The sequence below is a fragment of the Falco punctatus genome, assembly GCF_963210335.1.
Source record: "Falco punctatus genome assembly, chromosome: 2".
NCBI classification, from domain to species: domain Eukaryota; kingdom Metazoa; phylum Chordata; class Aves; order Falconiformes; family Falconidae; genus Falco; species Falco punctatus.
Window position 1 is genome coordinate 29,159,229 of NC_137581.1, and position 14,369 is coordinate 29,173,597.

Genomic DNA, 14,369 nt, shown 5'->3' on the forward strand with positions numbered 1-14,369 from the left:
GACATTCTTGCCACAGTTCCCCACGTCCCTGGAGACCCAGCAAAGCTCTTGTGCAAGTTGTCTGCTCAGGTGGTATCATCATAGGGCACTGAAGAGGAAATGTAACCACTTAGAAAGGCCTCTTCATTTAAAGATGGCATGAGCAACTATAGATGAGCACCTATCAAGGATATAAAATGTTGAGGCTCTAAGTTATGAATGAGTTCTTTGCCCAGTTCTCCACTCCAAAGCCCTATTATACCCACCAGAAGTTTCCTGCAGTGCTCCTCCAGTTGTAGTGCATGAAGACCTCATCCCTTTTCCCACCAACTCAGTGATAAACACCCACGCAAGAAGTTTACTTGCAAAAAATACATGCAAAATGTCTGATTGCCCGAGGGTCCGACGGCAAGCAGGAAAACATAAAATAAAATAAGATGGGGCGCTGTCCCTGCCTCCTCATTTTGGCTATCATTTTGGCACATGCCAGAACATTACCCCAAGGAAAACATCACCAGGTAATGAACAGGGATTTGCATACAGTTCCAGCAGCGGGCATGACCACAGGCACTGATCAGTGCAAGTTATTCCTTCTCAGGATCTTCACAAAACCCATCTTTGCACACCAGCTCCACAATAAATGGTCGCAACATCTAACACTATTTGTATTTTTAATTGGATTATCAACTGACATGACATAATACCTGATGCTATTTCTGCACAAAAACATGTTTATTACATTGATGCAGAACTGAGTCAGAGCACAAGGATGCTTTGAGGTTTCTGTACTTGATCAGCAGATTCAAATCCCTTGTTGCCTGATTGGCATAAATTGCTAGCCGGCCCCTTCCCAAGAGGCAAGCTTTGACTACCTCTCCTGACAGCAGTAACTAGCCATGTACCAGTTAGATGTACATCCTTTCCAACAATGGCTTCACGAACACCCAAAAGGAGTATCTTTTGATCTTACAACCCTCCCATTCCAGAAGTCAGGCTTTTCAAAATGCCAGTGAAGATATCCTCAGCTTCCCCTAATGTGCAAAACCCCTTCCAAAATGTACACTGTAGAGAAAAGGGTAAAGCTAAAATAAAGATGCAACTGCAAAGGACAGGGGAAATTAATTTTTAAATATCTGTAAATGATTCTGGGTTTATGTGCAACACATTCTTCCATGCTCTTTAGTTCTACCTCTGATCACTTTAAAATCAAACTGGCAATTTTGCCAGCAATTCATTTAAAGCCTGCGCTCTGCCACCCCCCTCCCTCCCCACCTGCAGGCAAGCAGGGATCCGGGCCTCACAAACTACTGTGGCGTGGGTGTTATTGGCTGTCTGCTTTGGCAGCCTCTCCTTCTTTCTTCCAGCTCTGTTTTGAAACACAATCTAAATTTAAAAAGAAACAACCCTTAAGACATTCCGGCGCTCTCTACTCCCCATCAGCACTCCTGCCGCCACGGTGCAAAGCACGGCTGCGAGAGGAGCAGCACCATGCAGGCTGGCCTATAGCACCCAAACATTCGGCAACGAAAAAACTCTTACCCTGAGGAAAAAGTATGTACTTCAGGAAGGCAGGAGGGGCAGAGGCAGGCAAGAGGCAAAAATGAAGGTAAAAAGGGCCAAGAGGACTTTGTCATTTCGACAGGGGGAGCGGAAGGAAGAGAAAAATGTCCTTCCAGAGCCGGCTCTCTCCCACATTTAATAGCATTAGGAGCTAACATGTAATTTGGACTAAAAGACTAATTCTTTCCTGCGGTTTGATGGATGTTAATGTCCTTTTTTTTTTTTTCCTTCTTTAACAATGCATTACATAACATTCTGATACACTAATTACCATCTCATGTCATAGCAATTTTATTAAGAGCTTATACTTACAAATCCCCATTCTGAATGGATTTCAGGACTTTTTTTTTTGTAATTTTCTCTGAACTAGGCTTGTTTGAAGCACTGGCAACACGGTCCGATGCTGCCTAATGCAGCTTCCAGTAACAAAGCGTCTCTACACAAAGATCTCTCATGAGCCCTAAGAGTCAGGCATGGATTCTTCTTGCGTTTAGTCCCAAAGACTTGTAAACAAGTTACTTTTAGCACACACTGTTGTGACAAAACACTGGTAACACAGCCCTATTAGGTTCCTGTACCTGCCACAGTTCCAATTCCAGAAGCAATGCCAAGAGAGAGAAATCCCTTTATACCCAGTAATGGAAAATTTGTTGAGTATTCTGCAGTTAGTGTTTGCTCATTCATATGGTATCATCTTGTCAGGCAAGACTTGGTACCATGAGGTATTTTTCTGTATAAAATTGCTAATGCCATCAGGATTGTCCAAATGGGATCATCATCATTAAAAAGATTACGCGGTAAGGAAAGTGATTACGACAACGTCTGAGTAGAAGGATTACTAATCACAAGTAGAATCCTGGTACAAATCTCATTTTCTGTATACAAGAAAGGACACAAAACCTTTTAAACATTATTTATATACATTTATGGCTTTATACAACAAACTGTCAGGGATTGTTCTCGTGTGTCTGTAGAAGTACATCAGGCACTTTTTCTGAAAATATCCACGTATGAATTTTAATTCTGCAATGTGACTAAGTCAGAGCAGTGAAGCGTTGAAGAGCTGTCACACCACTCGCAAATAGAACTAGCAGTATGTACATGCCAATCTCTCACGATATTGCTGGTTTGTGGAACACTCTCAAAAAGGAGGCCAGTTTTAATGCAGAGTAATTTGCTTTTTGCTTGCATAAACCATGATGCATTTTACATTATGATTACCAAAATAATAATGAGAATACCTTATTTAAAATCAGTCATAAATTAAGGATCCTAGCAATTTCATAATGAAAATAGGAATTTCAAATCAGTAAAAAAATAAAAAAGTACTAACATATATCCAGTGGTTTAACAAGTGCAAATTTTAGACTGTTTTATAATTGGTCCAATTTTAACTTCTCTTCTTAGGGATGCTCTGTTGACTTAAGCCAATAATAAGCAATATGACTTTTGCTTATAGATGTAGGCAAATTGTCAGTTTATCAAAGCAGAGCTTTCCAATTAATGCATCTACTACCTAAACATATATCGTATAGCTATATTATGGAAACAATACATCTTTATATTTAAAATATCTGAACAGCTCTATAATACAATAAACTTTTAATAACAGTACAAACCAGAGAAAGGTCAAAAACAAGGCTGCATAGGTAAGATCATCTGCACAATTCACAAACCAATCATTTACAACAATTCTGACAAACTAAGTTACTCCAGAAACTTGGTACTTTTACTGAAAAAGGATTTATTACTAGAGGTCACATAATGTTTGCTTTCAAGGCAGACAGCATTCCCCTTCACGGGACTTCACAGTATTCCAGAATTACAATTGCAAAATATTAGAATGGCACCACAAAAACAAAAACAAAAAAAGAAGAAAATGAATGTGACCACACAGCCCAAACCTCTGATTATCTACAACTGCCTTCTCATAATAATTATAAGGGGCTTCCTACAGACTGTTGTAATTAAGGAACAGCTACATTTATGTCATTCATAGTTATAAAAGGAAATGAAGAAAATATCTGTATACCGGAAGTTATACAGTAGCAGTAAATAATAAACAGGAGGTATATTATTAAATGTAGCATGTTCAGCTGCAACCCCGTGGAGTATAGCATTAAGTACTGTTTTCTTTGCATGCAGAGGTGAATTTTACAGCTGCTTTGGTCTATGCATGTAAGTGCTTGTTTAGGAGCAAACATTTTTGCACATGCAACAGAAAGAAAAAAAACTGTATGTGAGCCCTCCACTTGCTCCACTGCCAGGATTTGCCATCACGTTTCAGAGACTATGAATTTGATGGTAAAGATGCTACTAGAGAGATTTGCCTGTAAAAGCAGGTGGCTTCACTGAGATTTCAGCACTAAGAACATTTCATTTTACTCAACAGAATTTCAAAGACTGATTTCACGCTGGAGGAGATTCCATATCACAGGATAGCTTAACATCAGCCTCTGGAACTGCTGACAACCATAACAGGACAAAAGTAGGACCAGCTGCAATTAGTAGTGATTTAAGCCCAACAGGGAGCTACATGCTAGCACACCAATAAATATGTTGCAGAGCCTTAAGAAAGTCACAACAGGATCATTAAATATATGGCTTGTTACTAAACTTCGTTTTCTTGGCACATCCCATTTCTTTCTCCACCACATGCCATCACTACAGGGAAGATAAATTTCAATTAGAACATTTTCCAGTTGTGGGCTATGTAGACAAAAGAAAATTCAGTGGAAAAATACTTATTTCTCCCCTTCTTCACAACGCCAGCCCTAGCACAAAAGTTGTTCATCCTGTCAGTGCATAAAAGAGCTCCAAGGATTTCTATAGCACAAATGATGTGTGAAAGTGAAAAGACAGGTGGGACCTGTTATCCATACATCCATGAAAACTGCATCGTGCGATTATGAAAAATCAGAAATCATTTATCCAAGACCCAATCCTGAAAATGCTCAGTCATGACATTAGTTGTCAGTGTACTTACTCCAACAACAGCAAGTTTTTCCACAGGAACAAGCCCTCTGTTGATAATGTTCTCCCCTACTGTAAAGCTGATGTATTTGCATAACTTTGTCACTTACTTTATCTTTCTTAATTAAAAAAAAAAAAGTAATGTTTTGTCCTGCAATAAGGTGTCACAGAAGTTTTAGCCACCCACCCTAGAAGAAGCACTTCTGCCTCTTCAAACGTACTGCGTTACAATAGAAACACTGACAAACCCCAGAACTAGTGCCACTTAGGACAAATGGCAATTTTTTCATTAATTTTAGTAAGATTATCAACATCCTCCAAAGGTCTTGCTCTTGAGTGCACAAACATTATGAGACCTCCATGAAATAAATATAAATGTGAAGCATTGTACAAGCATCTAACAATGAATACTTAACACTTTGTGGTAGTCAGAGTTAAAATGATAGTAGAAGCAGATGACATTTCTAAAAATGCATATATAAAACTGATTAAATATTTCCTAAACATAAAGTTGTCTATATTTATACATCACACAACAAAAAAAGGGACAGAAATGTTTTGTATTCAAGATCCTTATTAAGCTTTTTCTTTATTAGCACTCCCAAGTGCTAGGGAAATTTATAAAAACATGTACTTAATCCAGTTAAAATACTGTACAAAATGAAGAGTTTATGAATGCTGCCAGATCTCAGATTTTTTTTTTTTTTTTTTTTTTAAGTTGACTATGTAACAAAAGTAGACTTTAATTATAAGAAAAATAGCTTGGAAAGTATTCCAAAAATTTTCTTAAGTCCAACAATAAAGTCATTAGTCTGACAATGAAATCCAGATATATTCTTGCAAAAATTTACAGGAATACAGGTAACTTATCAAATGACATTTAATCTACTGTTTGCTTTGAATAGTCAGTGAGTTTAGTAGGATCGTATTTAACAGGCTATTCTGTTCCCATATGAAATGTGTGGCAATTTTGAGTAAAATAATGCAGTTCGTACTGCTGCAAGGCAAGTCCACAGTTATCTCAATTCATCAAAACACAGGTAACATCAACAAAGGTTAAACTTACTTAGGGCATGAGATCATCACAGTATTCTTACAAAAGTTTATAAACTTTTCTTGGACCAAAACAGATAGTCTTAAAAAACAATTCTTCTTCTACAGATCATACTGTACAAAACCAAAAGCACAATATGATGTAAGTAAGAGTCTTTGCTGTGATTATATGGTGTAGTGAATTTGGCACTTCAGAGTAATGAAATTTCCAATGGCACAGTTCTTATCTACAGCAGCACATAACCTGCAAACCTTGGGCAAACATCCTGTACAGGAAAATACTCTGTCTGCTGCCAACTCTGACGAAAGGAAGAAAAAAGAAAAAAAAAAAAAAGACCCAAAAAAAAGCTAGTGCATGCGCATAGCTTTGTCAAGAAAATTAAAAAGGAAGGTGAAGGACATCTTTGTACTGCTTTTCTCAGTTCCTGCTGTCAGACAAGTCTGGAGAATATAACCGTAGCCTAGGAAGGGAAGAAAAAACAACAAAAAGAACAAATTAACATTCACACCAAAAGATTAAATCTATTAAAATATGCTCAAACTAGCTTTAAGATACCTTAAATGAGGAAAAAAAATGTATTTGTTAATTGCTAGTTACCAGCAAGTTTTTTGTTTAAAATAACAATGGCAAAACATCAGTGCTCCACATGAAGTAACAGAAGTTGGTACGTGGCAATCCTAATGCACTGGTGCAAACCTGATTTTCAGACTAACTAAGGACTGGAAAGTGACTGAGTGTAATAGAGGCACTTCACATGCCAACACAGAAGACCACCCAGATTTTAAGCATCTCGGCATCTCTTTTCCATTTAGCTGTTTCTCAGATTTATCATAAAAAGCACAGCTTACCTCCTACTACATCCTAGCCTGACACCCAACTGTGTGTGGTTGTCTTTACGCTGTGCTGAAAACTTTGGTTAGGTAATACACTGTCAAAGTTAAAATCTAATGTTTCTCCATCCATAAGGTCATTACGGATAATCGACTCCATGTCACAGTCCAACCGTTCAATTAACATGTCATCTAAGTCACTTGGAAGCTTCTCCTGGTGGAGGGAAACAATTCCCACCCTTCCGTAGCCATTGCAACTGTTAACAGGGCCGTACGGATTCATAGCATTCATCTGCATCGGGTGACTCATAGGCACTTGTAAAGAAGTCTTCACTGTTGACAAGCGATTTAGACCTGATGTATGTGACATGGTGTTCACTGTGTGTGACAAGGCACGACCATTAACTGCAGGTGTTGGCTGGTTATGTCCTTGGTGAGAGCGGGTGTTAGGGTTCATCATTTTGTTGTGGGACGGTTGACTGCCATAAGTTGGCATCACCGAGTTAGCAACCATCAGCACACTTTGGCCCAGTGCCCTGCCACCAGCTTGGGAAACACCACCGTCTACTGATGCCAAGATGTCATTGTGCGGCGGAGAATCAGAAGTCAGTAATTCCTTCAGAAGTCCTGCAGGACAGTTATATTGGCTCATCGATCCATAGCTTGATTTATTGTCTTGAAGAGTCTGCATAGGAATCTGTGGCAAAGAGTTCATGCTAGCCTGAGCATACGTAAATTTCCTGTAGTCTGGACTTGGTGAACCTATACTTGTGGTCGAGGATGCGAACGAGTAACCTGGTGTTTGCTGCATCAGGGTAGCAGATGAAGACTGGGTTGACACAGTCATTGACGTATTAGGTGACAAGAGATTAAGGTTATCCAAAAGATTTTCCATGTTCTCAGAATTACTCATCTCTGAAAGGCTAGGTAGAGTAGACGTCATTTTGGTGGCTGATGATGGGTATACCATGGAGTGCACGTCCCCATCTCCAAGATCATCTTGCTCTGGCAAAATAGGAGAAAGTCTTCCGCTAATTGTACTAGCATTAGAGCTAGTTCTAGGTCGAAATGTACTCCAGTTATCAAAGTCATCATTACTGTGAGAGCTGGGGCTTGCAGGCCACTTCGAGAACTGCGAACCGGGGCTGTCACCATTTCCCTCTTGACCAGACTGAAGGGATGCTTTTTTCTTGGCAGCTCTGCCTCTGCTTTTAGCAAACTTGCTGTTGTTATCCATGGATGCTGCTCGCCTCCTAGGAGATTTGCCACTCTTTCCTCCTTCAGGATTGAGCATCCACCAGGAACTCTTCCCTGTTCCCTCATTCTGCACTCTGATGAACTTGCTGTGCAGAGACAAGTTGTGACGGATTGAATTCTGAAAAACAAAATAAGGTGTAAGAAATGGAGAAAACACGCCATCTTTTATGGCATACTAATATTTGTGTTTCCAAACACACTCTCCTTTTGTTACAAAACATAAAGGTAATCATGATATGGGAAAACATGCCAGCATGGAAACATCTTTTATCAGCTCACCGCTCAAAATTGGCTGAAATGAGCTTACAAGGAGCTGCCATGTCAATTTGTCTGTCATGTGGCCCGATCACATCTGACTTAAAAAGTTAAATAGAATACTGAAGGAGCTGTTCCAAAATACAAATCCCTCATAAAGGAGACAAAATATACTAGAAGACCAAGAAGATGACTGAAGATCTCATTATCAGCTTCACTCTAATGAGTTGAACCTGATTACATGCAGGGATTTTTTATTCTTATTATTTTATGCAAACTTCAGGAATACTAGATCCTGTTCGATGGTCCTTGTAATGGTTTCTCATCCTGCACATCCCTAAACCCCGCAAACATGCCAACCTGTGAGTATTGCCACTGAGCATCAGTGAGGTTTGTATTACTTGTTATCTGAGAAAACACATATGGAAAACCAGTTGAGGATTAAGTTCTAATTTTTATAAATAAACATCACAAATTGCCTAAGAAATCATAAGGGAGAAAGTAATGCAAACAGCACAGACAAAATTGCATCTAAAACCTCAGTCATAAAACCATCTTTCTCTTTCAAAATCAACATTTTAATATGCAAAAATGAGTCTTCTAATACCGGAGGGCACAAGATAACTTGTGCCAAGACTGACCAGAGGTACTGAAGCTTTTCATTATCTCCTCAGCCACTCAGTTCTTAACTACAAAAAATAAAAAAGAAGAAGAAAAAAAAATCCAAAAATCCAAAATCCAAGCCCACAGGCTGACCTGTTCACAAGAGACTACCCTTTGCATTACGAAGCTGTAGATAAACATTTTTTTCCTCATGTACTTTTCTGCTGAGCACATGTAAAGAACTTTGTATCAACAGAAGAGCTGTCCTATATTTTGACGTAATTGCTAACAAAAGGCCACAAGTTCAAAGAACGCTGAAATTGGCAGCCATAGGTGGTAGTAGGAGAGTGGGACAGCAGCACAGTCTACATGGGGACCCACGGTCTGTGCTAGGACAGCAATTCATGCAGAACGAGTGGGAGGGAACCCCAAAGCAACACATGAAATGGGTAAACCAGAAATTAGACCTCAGTGACAGAGAAACCAGCAAACCAGTAGCTGCCTTCCATTCCTAGTTGTTTTTAGCAAGTTGTTTTTCTAAAAAACAAAAAATCGGGGGAGCAAAAACGGAAAGACTGTTTCCAGAAAGCAGTAGGTAAGGCTGATCTTGACCAGCAGGTCAGTACGCCAATTATCTCAAAACACTAAATGGCTGCCAGACCTACAAAAACCCTGTCTCTCTTTCCTGTCTTCCTACCTTTTCCCCTAATCTACCTTGATTTTTTAATCTGACACTCAAGACCCACTACAGCACCAAACCATGAGGATGATACAGGTTGTGGAGCTTCGCTCGCCTTGCGAGGCAAACCACAGGATGAGGGACACAGCCACTGCTCTGGTCTCTGGCTGCTTTTGCTGTATTTCCTAACCTAGGGTGCTGCCTGTGACAGCAACATCTCCAGAAATGTCCTCCTTCACTCCTCTACCCTACCCATCCTCCTGCGCAGACCGGCTTTCTCAAAGATGCACATCTTTCCCCACTGCCTATACATTCAGCTGACGGAAGAAAAGGAGCCAAGACCTTAAGGAGGGCCTGTCAGGTGAAAACAGTCATCTCACAGGGCCTGACTCAAACCTGAGACAAGGGTCTCAAATTCCGTGCAAGGGCCATGACACGTTGTGGACCACAGCAAGCCAACCAGCCAAAGCAGGCCCAGCCACCGGCAGAGCTCAACAGGGATAGCTATTCTGGGGCTGCAGAGACCTCCAGCAGATGAGGGCAGCAAGGAGGTGTGACAGGACTGTAACCACTCACAGGCAGCAGCGTCCTGAGACTACCCCCACGGGGGTCCAGCTTCAGCAGCAGAAGATGGCGGGACATGGCCTCACAGCAGCTCGCTGCTCAGGCAGCACAGCGAGGAGCCAAACCGTGTGCCTCACCTCAGAAGCCTTTCCAACCTCTCCTTCCCCTCCAAAGAACCATCTAACAAATTATCCCAGTTAAACAAAACACCAGCAACAACTTGACTGTTTCCTTACTCAATTTTGAAAGGAAGCCATTCTCGTACTAACTCAGTAACGCAGGACTGTATCTCTTCACTGCAGGTAACCCTGCAAACAAAATCTCAGCCTCTATCTATAGGGTGCTGGGGAAGGCCCTGACATTTTATTTTCACTGGGTGCAGGCAGCATGACAGACGGGCAAGCCTGGGATCCACCTCCGGAGTGGCCCACGGCCACTGGGGCTGGCTGAGAAGTCCCACCAGGCTGGCTGGGCCCAGCCCCCTGTTGTCACCCCGGGGCCACCACTGGACCCCCCGGCTGACACAAGTCCAGCTCCAGAAATGTCGCAAGAAAATCATTCTGCGCCTCTGTTGATTAGAAAACCTCCTGCGCCAGTCCATTTCTTTACTGTATTTTGTAAACATACCCAGCTGGCTCAGGCTTACTGCTTACTATCAAAATAGGCATATCAGACACACAAAAACATCAGGCAAGGAAAATATCGTGCTAAGGCTCAGTTCCCTCTTCTCTGCAACAGAAGTGTTAAATATTTAAGAAAATGCTGCTATTCCTTAGTCATCAAAAATGTTATAATCTGGTATTTTTGTACTGAGGACATCTGAGGTCGCTCTTTGAGTAACAGAGCTGTCTCCTAGCTCTGCCAGTAATGAAAAAAAAATTTTCCTAACAGGAAAAGGTTTGCGGCCCAGAGCTTGTTACATAAATTCCTGTTTTTCACGCAGCCAGCAGGACATTAAAGAAGCTATGATTTACTAACTTGGAAAAAGTGTTGAAGAGGTAAATCTTGTGAAAATATGCACTGCTGTTAATGATGTTGTGTCTACAAATCTTTGCCAGACGCAAACATGACCTGATAAAAAAGTATAGTTTCAGCAGTGGATCTTGGCAGCCGGAGGAGCAGCGCGGCTGTCAGCGGCCGGAGTGCTCAGCGGCACCGCCGGCACCGGCACGCTGCAAGACACCGTTGGCCACAGCTTTCAGCAAGACTTCGAAGCAAAGCTTCCCAAAACCTGGCCCGAATGATGTGAAAAGCGAGCGTCTGACTTTTGAGGCAAGTTTCCATGCAGCAGCGATGCATGCCAGATCGCTCTGGAATTTTATCAAAACCTGGCGAGGACAGCAGCAGGGCTGCTGCCACCTGTGGGGTGTTTCCTGGGATTGAGTTTCCGCCTTTGAGATAAAGTGCTGGGAGCCTCCGCTCCTGTTGGTCTGCAAGCCGACTTCATGTCATACTTCGGTGTGTGGACCAGGACCTGTGGATACGCTTATCGCTGCTTGCTGATTTAAGAGCCAAAATACGCAAACTCAGTGTCTCCTAAGCACAACATGATGAACACATACCAGCTAATAAAACCCATGAAGCCAAGAAAATTATTCCTGTCAATCTACACGTTTATATCATTCAGCTGCATTTCCAACATTTCCTACAGCCGAATCACACTGCTGCGACAGCACCCTGCTTGCTGCTCTTCTAAGCAACAAAAAAAAAAACCTCAAACTGCTTTATGTTTTAAAACAATTACAGAAATAAATGGCTCAGCCATTTAATCCCTGGGTGTGAGTAGCTCTGCTAATATCTAATACTGCACTTAAAGCCCAGACATTCATACTAAAACATGCAACTTAATTTTAACCTCATAGCTGAAAAAACTCATGCCCCTATTACAATTAAAGTTGAGGTATATAATTATTTTTTCAGTACATTGTTTTGGTGTTTTACTGAAGAAAAGCACCCAAACCCACAGTTGATTCGTCAAACTTGAGAACGTTGTAGGCCTGTACTTACTGAAGCAAGACCATGCAGCTGGCCACCCTTCCTCCCCCCCAGTGCCTTGGTGTATGCAAGGGAGAGGGAGCAGAGCAGAGCTCCTATTGCAGAGCTCCTGTTTAACTCCACAGCAAACCTCCTCAAGCAGGATTTAACTGTGAATCTGTGAGTACCTGGGGAGCTGCAAGACCAAAACTTTGTAAAAGCACCTGTGAGTGCCCACGGTATCTCCCACCCTCATACCCTCACAGGCAGGCACAGGCAGCACCCATTCAGCCACAGTGCTGCGTTAGCCACTGAAAGGGAGAGCAAGGAATGGATGCAACAGCTGATACATTTTATAAAAATGTGTGGATTTGCTATCAAGGTGCACACACTGAGTGTACTGCAATACAAGACACCATGGCATCTTGGGAAAGAAATTCACCAGTAACTAGTAACAAAGGCAGAAGGAGTTGGCCTCTAGAGGCAGATGCAGCTGTAACAATGTGGGAGGCTCTAAGAGCAAGACTGCCTCCATAATACACAGATCAAGCATTTCTCTTAACAGCTTAATGACTGCCCATCAATTTTTCATTCAGAAGACATCTCAGCAGTCCACTGCTTCCTACACCTAATTCAACGGCATGGGCTGCACGTGGCTATTCAGCTTGCACTACCATCAGCTGAAATGGCTGCAAACACAGATTGCGGCACGGTATCTGACTGTAGTTCTCAGGTCTCTCCAAACAGTATCTGAAACTGATTTGGAAGCTGGAGAGAAACCTTCAGGGAATACAACACTCAAGACTTCTTCTGCCGTAACCCTCTAAGATAATCACAACTCAAACAAAGAAAATAATTAAAAAAAAAAAAAAAAAAAAAAAAAAAAGAGAGAGAGAAAGGGGGCTGATTGCTTATTTATTTATTTGGACTCATAGTTGGAGAATATTGCAATAGGAACATGCTTGGCAAAAAAGTCAGGGTTGAGGGCTCATAGGAGAGAAGTTCATCTGCTAACATCATCGCTGTTGAGAGGTGTCTGCTGTGATCATTGGTGGCTGGCACACAAACCAGCTGTGTTAGCGTGTCCTGTTACTGACAGATTACAGCAGGATTCAGAACCAGCACAGTCCCTCTGTGGAGACATCACCAAAGAAAAAGCTTTGCAGCAGAGAAAGGAAGACCCCAGGATTTCCATATGTTGTTACAGAGGACATCAGACCTGTCTCTCAGGGTCTGTGTAGGGGGACTCTACAGCAGGTTCAGATGTTCAAATCACCCTTCTCTTGGAGCCTCCGTGGCAAGCACCACTTTAAAAAGAAGTCATTAAAAACACTCCTAGGGAAGTATGCAAAGGCCAGGAAGTTCACCCGCACAGTTGCTCAGGGCTCCTTCAGCATTAACAGCCAGACAGCAGCGCCATGGGCTAACCATGGCAAGGGACACCACATAGCACCTATCCAAGACCAAGCAGACCATACTTTGTGAAACAGGCAGGTCTCCTTGGAATACTCACACTGCCTGCACCAGCTTTGCTGTGGTTTCCAACCATCCTGCCAAGTTGGCAGAGGCAGGGTGAGGAGGCTAAGGAGGAAAGAGAACATTGTTAACTCCAGGTGTACCAAAATTGCCATTGGTACAACAGTCTGGTGTAAGGCAGTCCTGTTTGTCTCATCTAATGACTATGAGATACAGGAAGTTCAGATGCAGATGCTGCACATGGAGCTTGGGTTTGCCTCAGAACTACTGTTGGACACTCAAAAGTATTTGATTAGCAGATAGCATGCTTGTTCATAAAACAGCCTTAGCTGCATTCAGAAGCATGTGGTTCCTGATACCACAAATGTTCACCAATACAACCACACATCTAGCTGCAGTGTCAGAAGGTCCAAATGCTAATGAAATAGCTATTTTTGTGACCCAGTTGTAGCATTCTTTGGTTACAGCTCAGAAACCTTCTCCATTGTCAGATAAGAGCATGGACAGAAAGTATGTCATTTAGCCTCAGGTCGAAGAGTTGTATTTAGAAGATGCTGGCAATTTGCCACCAGCAGCTGCATGAAGGTGGAAGGGCAGGATTTCCTCCCTCATGCTTTTTTGGGTTCTTTGTTCTTGGGGTGTGTGTGTGTGCTCTTTTTTGACTTCGTTTTTGTCCTGCACTGTTATACAGTTAAGAAGTTTGGCTGGGAGAAGTGTAGAAACAATTCAGTCTTACTAGAGGGACCCTGCACTGTTTCGCTGTGCTTTTCATTACAGATGGTGGCATAACAAGAGTCTATCCTGGACCACCACCCATGAAACACCATCTCTAAACATGGAGATTCTTTCATAGGCTGTTCCATTTGATAAAATTTGAGCAAATGTACAAGAACGGGACAGACCGTATATTATCACAATACAACACTATACACGTCTCTCCTGCACAGAGGGGGGTCTACTGTGACGACATGTCAGTGGTATTAATTTAAGTCCTGCACATTCTGCAGTTAAGTCCGCAGATTTATACTTTCCTACGCTTCCTTCTCATAGCTGTAGAAGACTAAAAAAACTTTGGACACCAAAGGGGCTTGGCCATCCTCCAGGTTGCATCCTGCTGCCACACATGGCACTAGGGACTGGATGGAATTTCACAACCACTGGAGCT

General features: G+C 42.0%; 1 protein-coding gene across 5 annotated transcripts in view; it reads right to left on the minus strand.

Annotated features, from left to right (window-relative positions):
* Window positions 1-2,437: 2,437 nt before the first annotated feature.
* The window catches only part of FOXO1 (forkhead box O1), an 87,881-nt gene continuing 75,949 nt past the window's right edge, over window positions 2,438-14,369 (minus strand). For all 5 annotated transcript variants that reach the window (XM_080376058.1, XM_080376057.1, XM_080376056.1 and 2 more), the window contains 2 exons: window positions 6,415-7,771; window positions 2,438-6,026 (listed from right to left, as the gene is read on the minus strand). In XM_080376058.1, the coding sequence (XP_080232184.1) occupies window positions 6,428-7,771 (1,344 nt within the window). In that variant the 3' untranslated portion in view covers window positions 2,438-6,026; window positions 6,415-6,427. The remainder of the gene's footprint in view (window positions 6,027-6,414; window positions 7,772-14,369) is intronic.